This window comes from Diabrotica virgifera, chromosome 1 (assembly GCF_917563875.1).
Source record: "Diabrotica virgifera virgifera chromosome 1, PGI_DIABVI_V3a".
NCBI lineage: Eukaryota > Metazoa > Arthropoda > Insecta > Coleoptera > Chrysomelidae > Diabrotica > Diabrotica virgifera.
The window spans coordinates 258,237,291-258,256,690 of record NC_065443.1 but is presented as its reverse complement, the minus strand read 5'-3'; the positions used below and the strand labels follow the sequence as shown (position 1 = coordinate 258,256,690).

General features: G+C 32.8%; 1 protein-coding gene across 1 annotated transcript in view; it reads left to right on the top strand.

Annotated features, from left to right (window-relative positions):
- Positions 1-5,977: 5,977 nt before the first annotated feature.
- Positions 5,978-19,400, top strand: part of LOC126883695 (protein N-terminal asparagine amidohydrolase-like) — a 36,405-nt gene continuing 22,982 nt past the window's right edge. Inside the window, exon 1 of the mRNA XM_050649358.1 lies at positions 5,978-6,483. Within this exon, the coding sequence (XP_050505315.1) occupies positions 6,192-6,483 (292 nt within the window). The 5' untranslated portion in view covers positions 5,978-6,191. The remainder of the gene's footprint in view (positions 6,484-19,400) is intronic.

Below are 19,400 nucleotides of genomic sequence, written 5' to 3'. Positions count from 1 at the left end.
AAGAAATGCATTAATGGTTACATTTAATTTTCTTATCCTAAAGTTTTTATTTCTTAAATTGAAAACTACAAATATCTTGCAGTATAAGAAATATAATGTTAAGTTAATCCATATTTATATTTGTGAACAAGAAATTTTCTTGCAATCAAATAAATATTTTAAACCACAAGAAATAATTCTTCAGTAATACCCTCTGCAGTAACTGTGGTTATAAAATAAAAAAACTTTGTTATTGATGCCGAAATGTTACTTGCAAAGAGATTTTCTTCCACAAAAGAATTGCGCAGATTAACTATTTATGATTTAGTCGTCAGTGTTTGTCAAGATGGCGGAATATGTTCATGTTCATATAGATGGATGTTGGATTTATTGGTGTACTTTAAAAATTAACGGATATTTTGAAGGTACGTACATATATACAGTCGGAAAAATGAAAGAATACCCATGAACTAACATATAAAACACGCTGTATTTTCCTGTCACCGTGTCACAAAGAAAATTGTCCTGTGCAAGTACATGTAACAATAATTATTACATTTACTTGCGCTGGCCAATTTTCTTTGTGACACGGTGACAAGAAAATACAGCGTGTTTTATATGTTCGTTCATGGGTATTTTTTCATTTTTCCTACTGTAGGTATTAAATAAAAGTTAATTGAGTAATTTAAGATGTAATAATAATATTGTTGCGTATCCGAATATGGTTAAAAAAGAAACATAATAGTATCTTTATATGCTTTTTAGGTATAATGATGGACGACTCTGAAATAAAGGAGCTTATTATTCTAACTGGGAAATATGCCACAATTTAAAGCTGGGACAGAATGATATAATATATAGCTTCAGAACAATATTAAAAAAGGAGTCATTAACCAACTGCGGGGCCTTCCAGAAATGGTAGAACTTCATACATGTGTATACTTACTTTTTAAAAATGTGTATACAAAAGACCGCGTCCCACCATCAAATAATTTGATCAAACTGGTTTGAGCAAACTGAAAGTGACAGTTAGTGACGTCACATCCTGAGTGTTCATTGTGGATAATAATGAAAAATTTTAATTTTAAATAAAGTACAAACAAGTTAAGGCCGCGTCTCACCATCAAATAATTTGATCAAACAGTTTGAGCAAACTTGACGTACTTGAGGAAGTACGTCAAAGAGACGTCACAATTGCAGTTTTTTTGAAATTCTAAAAATCTGTGCTCTCACTATCAGTCTAGTTTGATCAAATTTTTTGTATTGAGTTGTCTAACTTGTTTGTACTTTATTTAAAATTAAAATTTTTCATTATTATCCACAATGAACACTCAGGATGTGACGTCACTAACTGTCACTTTCAGTTTGCTCAAACCAGTTTGATCAAATTATTTGATGGTGGGACGCGGTCTTTAGACAACTCAATACAAAAAATTTGATCAAACTAGACTGATAGTGAGAGCACAGATTTTTAGAATTTCAAAAAAACTGCAATTGTGACGTCACTTTGACGTACTTCCTCAAGTACGTCAAGTTTGCTCAAACTGTTTGATCAAATTATTTGATGGTGAGACGCGGCCTTTATGTATCAAAAATAATAGGTTTCTTGAATGTATCGTCTTCTATAAAAATATACAATACAACGCTATATCAAACATGGCGGAAGCAACGCTGAGGATTTTTTCTGTTAATTTATTTGAGATAAAGAAATCAGTTTGTCTAAAAGAAATATATGTTTATGGTTAAGAAATGTTATTGCCGAAAACCGTGAATTAGTTAATATGAATTAAATGACTTAGATGCAAACTAATAATACTTTCCCGTAATAAAATTTCTTAATGATTAGGTATGCTGTCTCTTTTAGATTATAAAAATTAAGAAAATTACATATTATTATGTCTGCTTCAATGTTTTACATTGGTTGTATTTTCCCTCTTGTTTTAGCTAAACAATGTTTATTGTGTGACTTAATATTATACAGATAAATAATTAATATTTATGGAATGTTTCAAGACATTCATGGAATGTTTCAACAAGACATTCAGTCTAAAAATATACTGTGAATGTTCAAAGAACATTCGTAGACATTCATGGAACGTTCCAACAAGACATTCAAGGAATGTTTAAAATGCTGACACAGCACTTTCCTGGGACGTTCGTGTGCTTTTAGGGACATTCCAGGAATGTTTTCAATGTCCTGTGTGTACCTTCTAGGAACATTACTGGAATGTTTTGTGTTATTAGGGATTATCTTTCTAAATTAATTATTCTTCCAGTGAAAATGTTGAATTAATCCTTGTGCAAAACAAAATTACACAGAACCGCAACTAAAATGGTCTATTGGGACCGCGCAAGTTCGGAAAAGCGACACCTGGTTTCTTCGCTCTGCACTTTTATTCGCAATTTTAATTATATTGGCCAATCATATGGTCCTGGTTACTGGATAATTGTCAAGACCATAGTCCAAAAAAAATAATAAGAAGAAAAAATAAGATTTAGGTTATGTTATTAAAACGTAAACAATTGTATGTAGTAAATAAAATTAGTTATTAAAATGCAGTACTGCAAGCAAAATAAAATTAATTAAATTTACCTTTATATAATAATTGCATATCATATCAATATTGTGGAGCAATATATAATTTTTCTTCTTAAATGACAATAGGTATGAAATGTACGTCAATTTGACAATTTCAATTGACAATATGAATTATTTAAGAAAGTTGCAATATTTCTCCGCTATTCGCGCACGATCGTTTCGCATATCCCTTCCGAGTACTTGCCCTTGCACACCGCGAATAATCTATAACAAGAATAAAAAACCGCTAAACGCCGTAAAAATGAGTGGCGCATAAAATATTCCAGCTACAAAAGACCTGATATGAATGTTACGTGGCGCGAAAATGGATTTTCATTTGATGCAAAACAAAATTCTAGTTTTATTTTAAAAGATTTTTCCATAATATTTGCTAAATTTGAAGTAAACGCGCCACAAAAGAGTACCTTTGATACAGTTTGAATTTTGAAACTCTTTTGTGGCGCGTTTACTTCAAATTTAGCAAATATTATGGAAAAATCTTTTAAAATAAAACTAGAATTTTGTTTTGCATCAAATGAAAATCCATTTTCGCGCCACGTAACATTCATATCAGGTCTTTTGTAGCTGGAATATTTTATGCGCCACTCATTTTTACGGCGTTTAGCGGTTTTTTATTCTTGTATCAGGAGTTTTTCAAAGTTATTTATAAATTAAATGTATGAAGTTGAATGCAATGTTCCTCTATTACACGTCAAGCTTTATAAATGGTCACCTTTGTTGCATTATCTCCCAAATCATCTAGTGTCCATCGAATGTACACTAGATTTTTTTCTATTCGAAATAGATTGAAAAAAAAATATATTGAGATGGCCGGTAAATGAAGTCGGATTGCCCGTTGCCAGATCAAATTTAGCGTCATAACCACTACAACTCATAAACCATTTGGGGAATAATCGTTAATTTTATTATACTTTTGTATTTTAATAACTTCTCTAAACGGCTTAACCGATTTTGATCAGTAAACATGAGTTTGAAACGTATTGACCAGTAGTATATGATGGATCTAAGGTCAAGTATGATAACTGAAGCTATTAGGTACAGGAATTATTTAGCTTTCGAAACCGTTTTTCCCACAGAAAATAGATTTTATCATATTTATGAAGCCTATAACCTAAAAATTTGAATTTTCCCGGATATGAGGTATACATCGTTAAATTCGTCTTGAGTCCTTATACAAACGCTAAGTTATTGGCACAATTCGTACGTTGAAATGTTGAGTAATTGTCGAAAAACCAAAATTTTCAAAATTTAGTTTTTCATTTTTTCGGCTATACTGAGCCGTGTGTATGTCTGATCCTGACGGCTTGGACACCATTTGAAAGCTTAAGTCAACACTATTGATTTGATATATTTGCGGTTCTCATGCCTCTTCTTGATCCGAATATATATACCCCCAAAAAATATGCCGTTTTGTACCTACAAAGTCCTATAGCTGGCTTATGGGTGGTCAAAAGTCACAAACTACACCGGTTCTAAATCGGCCCTGACCCCCTCTTTAAATACAGAGAAAAAATATCAAATCGGTTTAACTTTCAAACACACATACATACATATCCACAAACATTTTCCCTTTTTTAAATAAAAATTGAGTCACATTTCTAAGCTCTATAACTTTTGAATGGTATAACCGATTTTCAAAATTAGACATGCGTTGGAAAGGTAATGATCTGTTCTATTAGAAACCGCAAAGGTTGGACTTAAATTTTCCAAATTTTTTTGGGAGTTTTGGGGACCAGAACGAAAAACAGACCCTAAATAGGAAGGGCCGTAAAATCGACACCCTTGGACCAAAATGGATGGTTGACATATGAATGGGTAAGTCTTTTTCTGAACTTGAAGATGGGAGTTGGCACAATTTTCAATTCATTCAAATTTAGAAAATTGAAAATTTCGTGTATATAATAGTGTCGCGTGTAGGGGGTGTATTTCTGCGCCACTGGCGAGAACTGCCGTTATCTTTTAATCTTTCCGATATAAAACTAACAGCTTCTATTACTAATAAATCGAAAACTATTAATTTTATCAAAAAAATGTATAATGAACATTTTTTTGTTTATAATTAATATTTTTATCAGCGTTTGCGGTCAAAATATAAAAAAAAATTTCCACCCTCGAGATGAGGTGGCAACTACCCCCTTGGTAAAAGCATCTTTCGGCATCATATAGATTTTGATCCTTGGACTATCCACTACTTATTGTCAAATTTTTAAACAAATCTATCCATTCTGTAAAAATTGCGTAGTGAAAAATTTCAGTTCCTGGACTAATTATACCTTTGGAGCTCTATAATTTCTGAACGGCTTACCTGGTGTTGATCACTAAACATGAATTTGAAATGTATTGACAAGTAGTATCTGATGCATCCAAGATCGAGTATGATAACTAAACGTATTACAGGAATTATTGAGCTTGAAAAACCGTTTTTCCCATAAGAAATAGATTTGATCATACTTATGAACCCTATAACTTAAAGATTCGAATTTTCCCAGATATAAGGTATACACCGTTAGACGCGCCCTGAGTCCTTCTACAAAGGCTTAGTTATTGGCGCAATTCGTAGGTTGAAATTTTGAGTAATTGTCGCAAAACCAAAATTTTCAAAGTTTAATTTTTCAGTTTTTTGGCTATGGTGAGCAGTGCGTATGTCTCAGCTTGATCGCTTAAGGGCCATTTGAAAGCTTAACTCAACCCTATTAATTTGGTGTATTTGCGGTTTTCCTGTCTTTTCTTGAACCTAAGATATATACGCCCAAAAAATATGCTATTTTGTATTTACTTAGTCCTCTAGCTAACTTACGGGTAGTCAGAAATCAAAAATTAGACCTATTCTGAATCGGCCCTCACACCCTCTTGAAACACAGAAAAAAAATTCAGATCGGTTTAACTTTTCGACATACATACATACAAACATACATATCCACAAACATTTTCCATTTTTTAAATAAAAATTGAGTCATATTTCTGAGCTCGATAACTTTTGGATGGTACAACCGATTTTCAAAATTAAACATGCGTTGGAAAGGTAATGATCTATGCTATCAGAAGCCGCAAAGGTCGGGCTTAAATTTTTGAAATTTTTGGGAGTTTTGGGGACGAGAACGAAAAACAGGCTTTAAATGGGAAGGGCCGTAAATTCCACACCCTTGGACCAAAATGGAGAAGTAACAAATGGATGGACGAGTCTTTTCGTAAACTTTAAGATGGGATGTGGCCCAATTTTCCATTCAGTCAGGTTTAGAAAATCGAAAATTTCGTGTATATATAGTGTCGCTTGTAGGGGTGTTGTGCGCCTCTGGTGAGAACTGCCGTTCTCTGCGGATAACATAGCCCTCTAGCCGCCATATTGATTTGATTTTGACAGCATGATGAAATACCCTATGACGTAATAAAATTTGACACATTTGACAGCGTGTTTGTTTATTTTTTTTTAGATTTGAGGTTAGATAAAATATAGTTTAATGAATAAAAAAAATATATTGATACCATTAAGGTAGATAAAAAAACAGGCTAAATGAGTCAGTGATCTATTTTATCTTAAATTTAATTGTTTTGCACAATTCCGACAGTTAGTAGTTGTTAAATAGTTTATATAGAAATAGTGACCTGCAACATAATGGTGCTAGTGTTAAATGGTGTTTTACAGACAAAGAGCCCTCCTAATACACAAACATTATATAATGCTCACCCAATATATAAAGAAACGGCCACTCAACTGTTATCAATTCCAAGTAAGATTGTTGGGCCTGCGGGTTTGTTGTATGTCTTGCAAAGGGAGTTTGCTGCAGTCAATCAGCATGACAAGAATGTAACAATTCTAGGGTCCGATGATGCTACCACCTGCATACTTGTTATTCTTAGACATTCCGGATCTGGTGCAGTCGCTCTAGCACACTTTGATGGATTAGGTAGGTGGTGAATTGTTAATACTTTATATTTTCTTCTAATCTAATCTCTTTATATTTAATTCTGCACTATATGAGGTTAACCAAGCACCGAACAATAATCTTTATACTGCCACTGTTTTTTGTGACTATGCCAAAGCTTTTGATTGTGTAAATCATGGCATTTTGATAAAAAAAACTAAATTTCCACAGAATTCAAGGTATTTCTTTGAATTGGTTCCAACTTTACTTGGATAATAGGAAACAACTGGTTAACCCTCTCTCCATGGATGACATCAAAAGAAGATGTCATTGACTTTTTAAGTCATAGGATGATGATGTCTTTCGAAGCCTTCGGGAGGGGCACATAACTTACTTTAGTACAGGGGGGGGTCACCAATTATGTTCCTTGAAGGTCTTTTTCGAAAACCTAGGACACTTGAGAGGTCTGGATTTAATGCTACCTGTGTCTGGTTGTTCTGATTGGGTTTATTTACGGATTCTCGTTAAAAAATATCCCCTATAAACAAATCAGAAGGTTGCCGAGCGAAATTTTTGGGCAGAAAGTGTTAAACAATCTTTTTTAACAATTTCAAAAGATCACCTTTTTGCCCCCGAAACTAGGTTTTAGCATTTTTGGATCATCTTAAATAAAAAAAAGACCTGTCATTTTTCTCAAAAGTTAATAGATTTCGAGTTTTAAGCTATTTAAAATCTGAAAAATGTGAAAGTAAGCATTTTTGAACTTTCAAAACTCATGTGTAAATCTTTATTTTTGAGGTTGTCAAGTGCCTAAATTGAAGTTTAAACATTCAATTTCAAGATTTTGATGAGGAATCAGGGCTTATTTCAATCTAGACTGTCGTTTTTGTGTACAAAAAAAACCGGCTTCGCACACATACGTTGAGTCAAACATAATAGCGTTGATTTATCAATCAACAATAGTAAATAATTTCATTGCCAAACATTTTGAAAATTGCCAAACAATATATTCTGAATTTAATGGCGGTCCGCACAAAACTAGCCTATGGTCCAGATGCAGACCGCGGTCTGCCAATTGGTGCCCCTGATTTAGTATATCGTCAGCTTCAAGTGAACAACATCTTTCGAGTCATCCACAGTGAAAGGGTTAATAGAGCAAATGATACAGACTCTAGTAGTTATATTAATTTTTGGGGGTTTGAACTTTAATTGTAACTGTTAATGGGGTTTACCCGTAATAAAAAAATTAATAAAAACCTTGTTTCTTAACAGTCTGATCAGTACCTTTGGTTCTGTAAAATTTCTTGGTATTTTTTTTAGACAGTAACCTTAACAAGTTCACTGCCGGTGTAAAATTTAAATAGATCCTCGGGTGCCGACTACATAAAAGCATTGTTGTCCACAAACCTGTACCCCATGCACCTACGGCATGGTCGGCACAGGGTGTACAGAGTTGGGCATGCCACAGTGGTGTGACAGGCAGTAAATGAGTTAAAATTGTCCCTTTATATCGATTTTTTAATTAAGAAACTAGCCTTAGCTTGCTATACAATAAAATCTGTTTTGATTGAAATCAATTTAGCATCTTCCAAAATAACATACCTACAATTTTTTCTTTGTTCGAGTCTCATCTTCAATATCGTCGGTCGGATTCATTATTGGAACATTTCAAATTGTGTTATTGTTGGAAAATGCAAGTTAAAGTTTGAAGAGCATTTGAAATGCCAATTTAATCAAAACAGTTTTCTCCGATTTTCAAGATTATTACGCCAATGTATTAAACAAGGGTTGCAGTTTAATGAGGAATTGTTAAAAAATTTAAAATCCTGTTATTTTTTTAATAATAAATAATTTTGTGAAATGTTCCAGTAATGAATTAGGAGTATGTATTAGAAAACTATTGCAAGTGAAGGATCTAATGGTATATTTCTAAATGTTCTGTTAATGAAATAAATAAATGACAACAAATTTGAATTGAACGTTTATTCTCAAGTACACAAATCGAAAATTAAATGAAAAAATAAAATTAAAAAAATGTAGGAAAATCAGAAATATTTTATAATAATAATTAATTGTTCTCACATTGTTCTTCATGCTCAGCATGATTTTCTGTGGCTGGTAACCCAGCGTAATACTCGCGGTATACCTTCGGAATTACATTCGAGTCACATAAGGACAGTAAGTCCATTTTCTTTAAACTCGATATCTTTGGTCGTACCTGATATTTTTTTCGAAGGTGTTGTTCTACGTCATTAGCTGCACTTTTGCCCCTTGTCCTATGGCGTACATTAATGAATTTCATCGTAGCTTCCGGATCATAAGAGTTGCTATAGCAAATTTGGTATGGAGAAGTAGCTTGCATAAAAATGTTTCGTATATCATTCCATACAACACGATCACCATCAGTATTTTCTGTAAAGTTTTTACCAAACTGTGTTACTAGATCTTTTAGATTTAAAATATCTGTGAAGTCTAATTCTAGTACTCTGTATGGAAGTCCAGTCTTTTTGGCACATTGAATTAGCGATATCCATTGTGATGGAATGAAAATGGAACCATTTTTTAATATCCTTGATTTTTCTCGTTCGATTGTACTATGGACGCTGTCCCCTTCATTTTGGGTATGTCCAACTACTAAGTACTTGTGCGTAATTGATTTAACTTTTAAAATTTGAATAGCATAGTGATAAAGACTTAGTAAGTATTTATGAACAGTTATCCGCATAAAATATAACATGTTTTCCTACACAATTATCTTTTAAAAATAAATAAATACATGTACCGACTTCATCGCAACCTTTACCCCCTCATTCCATACTCATTCCATAAGTAGCAGTTAGCAGCTTTTGACACAACATCATAGACGGTGCAGTTGTATACATTTAACCTTCTTTTATAGAAAAAAAGGGAATCATTTCCGGAGGGTGTTTGCAGGACAGCTTGCATGTCATAACAGCATATTATTTTACTTTCATCATTTTTGCATGATGCTATGTCAGCTCTTTTTTCTTCTCGGCACAAATCCCTTTCCTTCAAATGCTGTTCATAGGCACACATCAACTGTAACTTATCATCACCTGTAGCATTTTGATAGGACAAACACAAAGAGCATTGGTCTTTCTTTGGCTTATGAAACGCAATGTTAAATTCATTTCGAAAAATGTGTTCGTAAGTTCCTTGTTTGACTTTAAATTTGTTATTTTGATGACACCATTCCTTATATTGGCGGTACATCAAAGCCAAATTCAAATCACCGTCTAGATATTCCTTACTTGAAGATGCTCGACAATAATGTGACTCTTTTCTAGGGTAAGAATTTATGTGTTCTCGGACAATATCTTTAACATCGTCTGATAGACACCTACCAGTATTGCCGTGATGTCCTCTACGGTCCTCCGGTATTATCCCACTCGAATTAGATAACTTATTAACTGTAGATAAAAACGAATGTCCTATATCCAACGTTGCTGTGTAGAATCGTTTACATACTCGAATTTTCTCTGCATGTATTGTAAAATGATATGACACATTCAATGATCGAGTACTATTCGCATTGTGCAATGAATATTTCGGCTTAACCACTCCCATGCAAGTTTTAATGTAGTAGCGCTGTTTGGTGAGGTCACCGATATTCCAAAAGTCTTCAAATAGTTTCAATCTACTCTCTTCATTTATCTTCTCTGGGCATTTTAGTCGACAGTTCGTACATGGTGGTTTTGGTTTCTTAGCTGGTACTGTACGTCCTTTTACGGTTTGGTAGGCTTTACCACTATTCTTTAATTGTTTTTTCACATTCTTAATCCACTTTTCTGGCTCTCTCTTTCTCTTTTTAGTTTTATTCCGGGTAGTAGACACTTTTTCAGATTCAGAAACATTTCCATCTTGTAGTTCTACGTTAGCTAAGTTAATATCATTTTCTGTTTCTGTTACTGTAAATCAACACCCGATAGTCGAAAAAGTTTTCAATTCTTTGAAGTCCTCGAGTACAATAATTACATATTGAGATTCTTGAAAGTATTCAATTCCGCCCGTGACTCAAAAAACGAAATACAGATTCATTCTTACTTATTAGAGGTTCCACCTGGTCTGTAGCAATAGGAATTTTGGATGTCATAGTTAAAGGCCGCAATTCTTCATAAACTATATTCTCATCCTCATGTAGCGCCAAATTATCTAAATTAATGTAATTTTTTCCATCTGATGATAATATTTTGTCTACTTCGTCACCTACAACTAAATAAGGTTTATAACGTAAAAATAAAAGAATGTAAGGCATAAAAAATGTAGAGAACATACAAAAAAGTTCTTACTTAATATAGGCGCCACTTGAGAAACAGTAAAAGAGGTATCAGTATTATGTCGTCTCATACTGGAAGACGGGCTTCTTTCATAGTCCATGTCCACAACAGACTGACCCCCTAATCGAAAAGATAAAAATCGTTTATTATCATTTTAGTAACAATATACATACTTACATTTTAATGCAAAAAAATTTAAAATGTACCTACTTAAGTAATAGCAGTACCGAATAGTTACTTATTAACACATTGGACCATCTGCTTTAAAAATATTAACTTCGGGTACTGTTAAAATTAAAATAGGTATGATCATAGAATTATTTTCATAAAAAAACTTACCATGTCCATGATTGTCCTCTACATTTTCCGTTAATAAACTTGAAATAGCTAGATTGTCCTCTACATTTTCCGTTAATAAACTTGAAATAGCTAGTTCAATCAACTTCTGTGCTCTTGAAGACATAATTAAAGAAACTATGCAGTTAAACCATACACTCTATATCGCGTTCAAAGCACAACTGATACAAAATTTCTTGTATTTAATACAAGAAAATAATTTTTCAACATTGGATTCTCAACGGCGTACTGGAACTTATCGAAATATACCGTTGTAAATAATATTCACGTAATGATCTTAAAGTCGTATCGGAACATTTCGAAATAAACTGTTAGTGGATGGGGATGTTACACGAAATAGAACAATATTATATCGGTTTTTGTCATTTTGACAGTTATTAAGGACGATTATATTTTATTCCGTTAGTGATTCAGAAAGAGTCCGCAATTTTTAACCATTTTACGTACTTAGTTCAAAATAGCTAATTTTGGAAATGTTCCAGTAATGAATCCGACCGACGATATGGTCTTCTTTTTTGGAGTTCTGGTATGGCTGCCCAACCCAATGTTATTTATATATATATATATATATATATATATATATATATATATATATATATATATATATATATATGTATCGGTTTTAGAACGTCTTTCGACGTTGTCCGATGCCTAACTTCCACATCCTTCTATCATCCCTTTAGCCATTTCTAAGATCCCTTGCACTCATTGCTTTGGTTACCCCTTCTTTCCATGTCTTTTTGGGTCTTCCTCGTTTTGCGGTTTGGTGGTACCCACTGCATGACCTTTTTGGGCAATCTTGTGTCTTCCATTCTTTGAACATGACCATACCAAATCAACTGTTTCCTCTCAATGTCTGTTGTTAAGTAGCCATTTATTCCAATTCGTCGTCTTACTTCCTCATTTCGAACTCTTTCCCTACGGGATAAACCTAACGATCTTCTAAACACATCCATTTCTACAGCTTCTAATTTTTTCCTGTTGTTCTCGGTTATTCTCCAAGTTTCTGCTCCGTAAAGTAGGCTGCTTTTAATAAGTGTTTCATAGATATTGTATTTTCGCTGTATTCTTATTTCGGAGCTCCAAAGTATTCCATTTAGGCAGCCAATTGTTCTTCTAGCTTGTGTTACCCTTTTCTTTATTTCCTCATCGTCTTTTCCTGTTCTGTCGAAGATTACTCCCACATACGTGTATTCACTACAGGATGTGATTTGTTCATTATCCTCTAGTTCGATATTGGATAACTCAGCTCCTATGGGTAGGTATTTAGTTTTTTCCACATTAATTTCCAAGCCCCACTGTTCATATTCCTTCTTTAGTTTTCTTGCCATATACTGTAGGTCGTCTTTATCATTAGCTATGATCACTTGGTCATCAGCAAATTGTAAGGTATATAAACAAACCTCTCCGAGGTCTATACCCATACCGTGGCATTTACGTTTCCACTGGTCTAGTGCTTTTGCAACATATATCTTGAATAAAGTTGGTGAAATACAGCAGCCCTGGCGCAGACCCTTGTTAACTATGAACTTTTTAGATAGTGTGTTGCCAATTTTTACTTGTGATGTAGAATTTTCATATAGATTTTTTAAGGCGTTGACTAGAGTGTAGCTGATGTTAGTTTCTTGTAGTTGTAGTGATTTCCAAAATTTAGTCACAGGTACGCTGCCATATGCTTTACGGAGGTCAACAAACATGAGATGGGTCTCTTGATTGGTTGCTGATTTTTTTTCAATTAATTGTTTTAGGCAGAAGACATTATCTGTGCAAGTCCTTCCAGCCTGTTCTTCTTCTTTTTGTTCCCTATACTCCATCTTAATGAGATTTCTAAGAATGCGCCCGTACACCCAATGTTATTTTTAAATTACAAAAAAGAGCAATAAGATTTGACCTCAGAAGAACAACACATTGCAGAAGCTACTTCAAAGATCAAGGGATTTTAACACTTCCTTCTTTATAGGGTCACCTAGAGTTAGTGTGACGTAAAAATATGCAAATTTGATTTTAAAATAAAAAAAAATATATTTGTTTTTAATTGAACGGTTTCAGATTTTTAATGAATACTTTCTGGTTAATTGTTACAATCATTGCACAGTGAATAGGCATGTTGCATTTTTAAAATTCCTTATTAGACTGGGAGATATTATACAGAAGTTCAGCCGCGATTTTCTAAGTCCTGCCTTTTGCAATACTTGAAGGGTAGACGATGTAATTACAATCTGTGGAAACATCCACAAATTTCCTGTGACATTTTCCTGTAAAAATTAGATTTTCCCAAAAAATAAAAATAGGGTTTTGCGATGAATTTCTAAGTCCTGCCATATCCGTAGATAGACAGGATACTATCGATTTTATGAAGAAAATTTTTTGGGCAGGACGGTCGCAAAAGTACTTAGGGAGTATACATATATACAAATATGTAATGAAAATAATGAAATTTTCATGATTTTCTAAGTCCTGCCAACTTAATAAACTAAACATATTTATTTCAAAATGATCAAAAAAATATTGGCATGACGTCTCCTAATGTTTAAGTATACTTGTCCCTTGGAAAATTCTGCGGAAAATTCTCACCCTGATTCCGTGATTTTCTAAGTCCTGCCTTTAAAAAGTTATAATACTCAAATACAATCAATACCTTTTCGGTACTCGGCAGGAAGGTTAAACGGTTCTTGTAAGACGGCAGGAGTCCTAGATTTGTAAGAAAATTCGTGAAAAAGTCAACGATTTTCTAAGTCATGCCATTTTGCACATGTTTCAAGAATCTTAATATAAGTCTATATACAAAGAGGCAGGATGGTTTTATGGTTATTTTGTATACAGGGTGGGGCATTAGTGTGGGCTAGTCCAATTACTCGTTTGTCGTAAGATATACGAAAAAAGTTATTTAGGTAAAACATGTGCCACAGATAGGACTATAATTTAACAGTATTTTCTAATATACAGGGCTACCCGTTTTCACAGGGTGACAAAAATTTATGTTTTTTTAAATGGAATACCCTATATATTTTTACATTTTTGGATTCTACTCGATGTTCTCTTTAATAAAATATAGTGTTTTGAAATATTATACGAGGTAGTTTAAAATATAATTACGTTTTTTTTAATTTTGTAGGAACATTCACACCCTATACATATTGTTAGTGATTTGATATCCAAACTTCTATTAATTTATGTTTAAACGATTTTTAATATAGTCTACTATTGTCAGTTATTAATAGTATACCAAAATGTTTAATTTTAGTATACGGGGTTGGTTGAAACTTGAAACTCGGAATGAGTATTTTTTGAGTTTTCTTAAATGGGACACCCTGTATTTTAGTATTATAATAAAATGATATTTTATGGTACCTTTTTATTTGCTAAGCATTTTCTATACCATATTTATATATTAATTTCGGCAGTAAATTGATACAGACAGATTACTCAGGTGGTTTTTGGGGTTTCTGAACAAGAATGTCACATTAGAACAGATCTTTACCTAGTGCTCGGGGTGACTGACATTTACGCCGTATTCTTAAATTTCGAGGCTTTCAGACACTAAAGTGATGCAAGTAGATTCCTCGAAGAGTTTTGTGGTTGCTGAACATGAATACGCCATCAGAATCGACCTCCAAAAACTCTCTTAAATTCGAGATCAGTCACCCTGGGCACCAGGTGCTCCGAGGGTCGGTTGTAATGTCATATTCGTGTTCGGCCATCCCAAAAACCATCGAATATTCTGTTTTTTTTTTTTTTTTTAATTTATTGCCGATATCCTACAATCATACAATCCTACAATATCAGGGAAACGAGTTGAGTGCGGCAACTCAGCGCCTGTTACATGCGTGTGTATTTTGTGTTCGAACAAGTAAGAAGGCGGGATAAAATTGCTATGCAACAAAATAAATTAATAAAAACAAATTGATTTTAAGGCAATTAATAATTGCAATAAAGGCAATTAATAAATTTAATAATTTTAAGGCAATTTAACACAATTCAACTAATCTGAAAATGCTTCCTAAGGCAGATTAAAATAACATAAAACGTGAAAGATGAGACGTGAAACATGAAACTTGAAATAAGAAACAAATAAATTGTGAAAAAACATTTGATTTCATGTGATATACTAATCGAAGAAACAAAAATAAAATTTGTATAGTCGACAATGGAAAGTTATGACGAGGTCGTTGCTGCCATGGTAAACCTTTATTACTTTCTAAGGGAGGCCGCAGATCAAAGAAACGTGAAGTAAAACATAAAACGTAAAACATGAAACAAAATGAATTGTGAAGGACGAAACCGTTTCATATTATATACTAATCAAAGAAACAAAATGAAAATTTGTATAGCCAACAATGGAAAGTAATGATGACGAGGCTGTTACTCTTGCGGCAACTTTTTATTACTGCCCAACATCATAATCATAGTACGTATTTGGTTGGAAACGAACTAAGTAATCATCTTCCCAAATTTAAATAATTTTATAGACTGAGTATTCAAACATCTACATTGTTTTATTGTGGGTCCTGGTTTAAAGAAAACTGATATTTTCTTATCATTACCTATTCGAGTACCTCTCCAGGTTATAATAATTGTACAACTCTTTGTTTTACTTTACAACAGAAACCAATGCAATATTAAATTCTTGGTTGGAATTCATATTATGCACGTAATTAACTGTCCAAAACAATGAAACTGAAACCGAAAAATACAACAGGATCTCTTTCCTGAAACAGATTTCACCAAGATAAAAATGTTTTATGTGCATGAATCACACTCGCTTCTTTTGTGTGCGGACTTCAATTTGTTTAGCTGTGTTTTATTTTCATGAAACGTGTTTTACGTTTCATGTTTTATGTTTCTTTGGTGTGGGGCCTCTCGAAGATAAAAAAGTTTCAGGCACATGAATCACACTCGTTTTATTGGTGGGCGTACTTTTAAATAAACGGAGGCCTATGACCAGTACTAGAAATTCACAATTGATAAAATCGATTCATCTCTGGAAGAGAAATAAACGTAGCAGTTTTCGTTTTTCTAAATAGAATTTTTCTAAATTCTTTTAAACTCAAAAAACCAAAAAACGAAAAATTTTTCACATCGATTTTTCTAGAACACTGCACTGCGTATTCTTCTGAGTTAAAGCAAAAGTACCTTTTAGTACAAAACTATCCCAGAATTCAATAATCCAGTGTCAGAGATGCTTAAAAGTTAGACAGAAAAGTTATTCGATAATATATCCGTTTCCGTACCCAAACGGACCCCTATGACCGGTACTAAAAATTGACAATTGATAATTGACATTTGACAATTGACCTCTGGAAGATAAATAAGTGTACCAGTTTTCGTTTTTCCAAATAAAAGCGTTCTGCAGCTATTTTAAAGAAACTAATTACAAGACTTCGATATGCTTCTTCTAGACGAAGCATATCGAAGTAGAGGTCGTCCGCCAACCAGATGGTCTGATGACATTTGTAAAGTTGTAAACGGTTTTAGATTAGTGTTTTTTAAGCATATTCGACATGGTATGACTCAAGAAAAATGTGGTGATATGAATATGTTTGTATAACACCCTGAAATAATTTTACAGACAGATAATTTAATTTTTTTATACGAAATAACTATACAACCATCCTGCCTCTTTGAAAATAGATTTATATTAACCTTCTTGAGATATGTGCGAAATGGCATGACTTAGAAAATCGTGTAATTTTCCACGAATTTTCTTACAAATTTTTTAACTATATATAGTAAAAAAGGTGTAACTAAACATCCTGCCATTTTGCATAATGTATACTGAAAATATTTATTTTGTAACAAAATTTATTTTATGACTTAGACAATCACGGAACCAGAGTGAAAATTTTATACAAAATTTTCCAAGAAACAAGTGCAGTTAAACATTAGGTGACGTCATGCCAATATTTTTTTTGGTCATTTTGAAATAAATATAATTAATTTATTAAGTTGGCAGGACTTAGAAAATCATGAAAATTTCATTATTTTCATTACATATTTGTATATATGTATACTCCCTAAGTACTTTTGCGACCGTCCTGCCCAAAAAATTTTCTTCATAAAATAGATAGTATCCTGTTATTCTATGGATATGGCAGGACTTAAAAATTCATCGCAACTCCCAATTTTTTTATTCATGGAAAATCTAATTTTCACAGAAAAATGTCACAGGAAACCCGTGGATTTTTTCACAAATTGTAAGTACCTTCTCTAACCTTCCAGTATTGCAAAGGGCAGGACTTAGAAAATCGTGGTTGAACTTCTGTTAATATCTCCCGGTTTATATACATTATGTTTTATTTAAGAGGGTAAGGTGTCACACTATCCCTTCATTATGGGGTTACTGTGACTAGCATTAGGGATAGTGTGACAACTAGCTTTTTTGCCATTTAAAAGCACCTAGGATTGAGTGTGCCTTGGTGTGACAAAGAAAGACATTACAAAAATATTGTAATAATTTTTGGCATTTAAAAATTTGACAATTTTAGAAAAAAAAATGTGAAATTTCAATTTTTTATTAAACATAGGTATTTTATTGGGAACCTTTTCTTATTTTACAAATTCAGTAACATCTAACATTCAAAAACATCAACTTTTCTATTAAAAGTATATACCGAATTCTTTCACCATTAAGGGATAATATCGGATCCATTCCTATAATCTAAATATCTAAAACATTCTAATAAATGAACTGTCTTTTTCATTAAGAACAAAACTCTTTTTATTCAACACTTCTTAATCCTACCACTTCTATGATTTCATCTTTAGTGTCATCAAAGTTTTCAATTACACACACATACCTAAAAACAGTTCTACCACGCTTCCCACCCATAAAAGTTGCAACTATAAAAGAGCCTTGAAGAAGAATTCCTCTTCTGCTTCGTCACCTTCCCCTAAAGACAAATCTTCTATCTCCTCATCACTATCTGATTCATCTTTCTTTGACTTTTTCTTGGTTGCTTTTGGACCGGTTTTCTGTTTTCCTTTAATGGACTCAGCCTGTTTTGTCTTTAAAGAACTGATGTACCTATTCTTCTTTTGTTATTATTTCTGCAGTATCAATTCTTCGTTTAACTTTCTTTTTTACTCTAGTTTGAACTATCTTTTTCAGAAGCATATGCTCAAACACTTTCTCTGGTGTTTCTTGCCCAACAGAAAGTTCGTTGATTTGACACCCTTGTAATGGACTGGAGGTTTGGCCTGTGATTTGATGCTCTTTTAATAGAGTGATAGATGATGACCCAGCGATCTCTTGCTTTTCTGATGAACGGTTGCAAGTTACTGTCAACCATAACTTGATCAAACTAAGGTATTAAGTAGTGATAGGGTCACATGTCATGCTATACCCATGTTTCACTGTCACAGAAACCCCACAGCCCCACAGTGTGAAAATCTGTGGGGTTACTGTGATATACTTAAAAAAATAATAGATAAAGACAATTAGGCCTTTAAAATAAGTTTAAATGTTTAAAATAAGTGATGCAATACCATGCAGAGAAAAAATCATAATTAAATAGAAATACATAGTTTTGAAAAAATCCAAAATTTGGACTAATATATTAGAATTTCAAATTCGAATTAAAATACATACATAAATAAATACTATGATTTTAACCTAAAACAGAAGGGACTGAAACAATTTTTTTAAATAATCTGTTGAAATGCAATAGAAGTGTAATATAACATCATATGTAGTGTTGGAAAATTCTCGAGAATGAAAAATCAGAGAATATTCTCGGGAATATTCTCGAGAATATTCTCGATATGGAGAATTTTCTGAGAATGAACCCTATGACGCACTTGGGGATATTGTTGAACATGTATTAGGATATTAAAAATCATGAAATTATATACAAAATTATCAGACTAAACAACAGTGTTCTTTATATATAAACAAAATACAAAAACAACAGAGAACACAAAATTTATTTGATAAAAAAATGAAAGTTTCTTTTAATCCGGCACCTGCCATGTGTGGTGCTACCAGCACCCCATAACACATTTTTAGTAAATATTTGGTATTTCAAGTTTGATAACCGTGATGTGCGTCATAGTAGCTTTCTATAAGATTATACAGCATAGATGTGTTAGCGTTTGAAGTGGTTATTTAGTATCATTTTGAACTTGTAGCTCTAAACACGAATTGGGGTGTCATCATCTGGCACTTTAAGTTTTAATTTTTTTTTTATTTTTGATAAACACGTCAAATTTACATTTTTTATTGAAATAACTGATTTAAATTATTAATATAGACTCTATACTCACTAAATCTTAATTTTTTTAGATATTTTACTTGACTTCATTTTT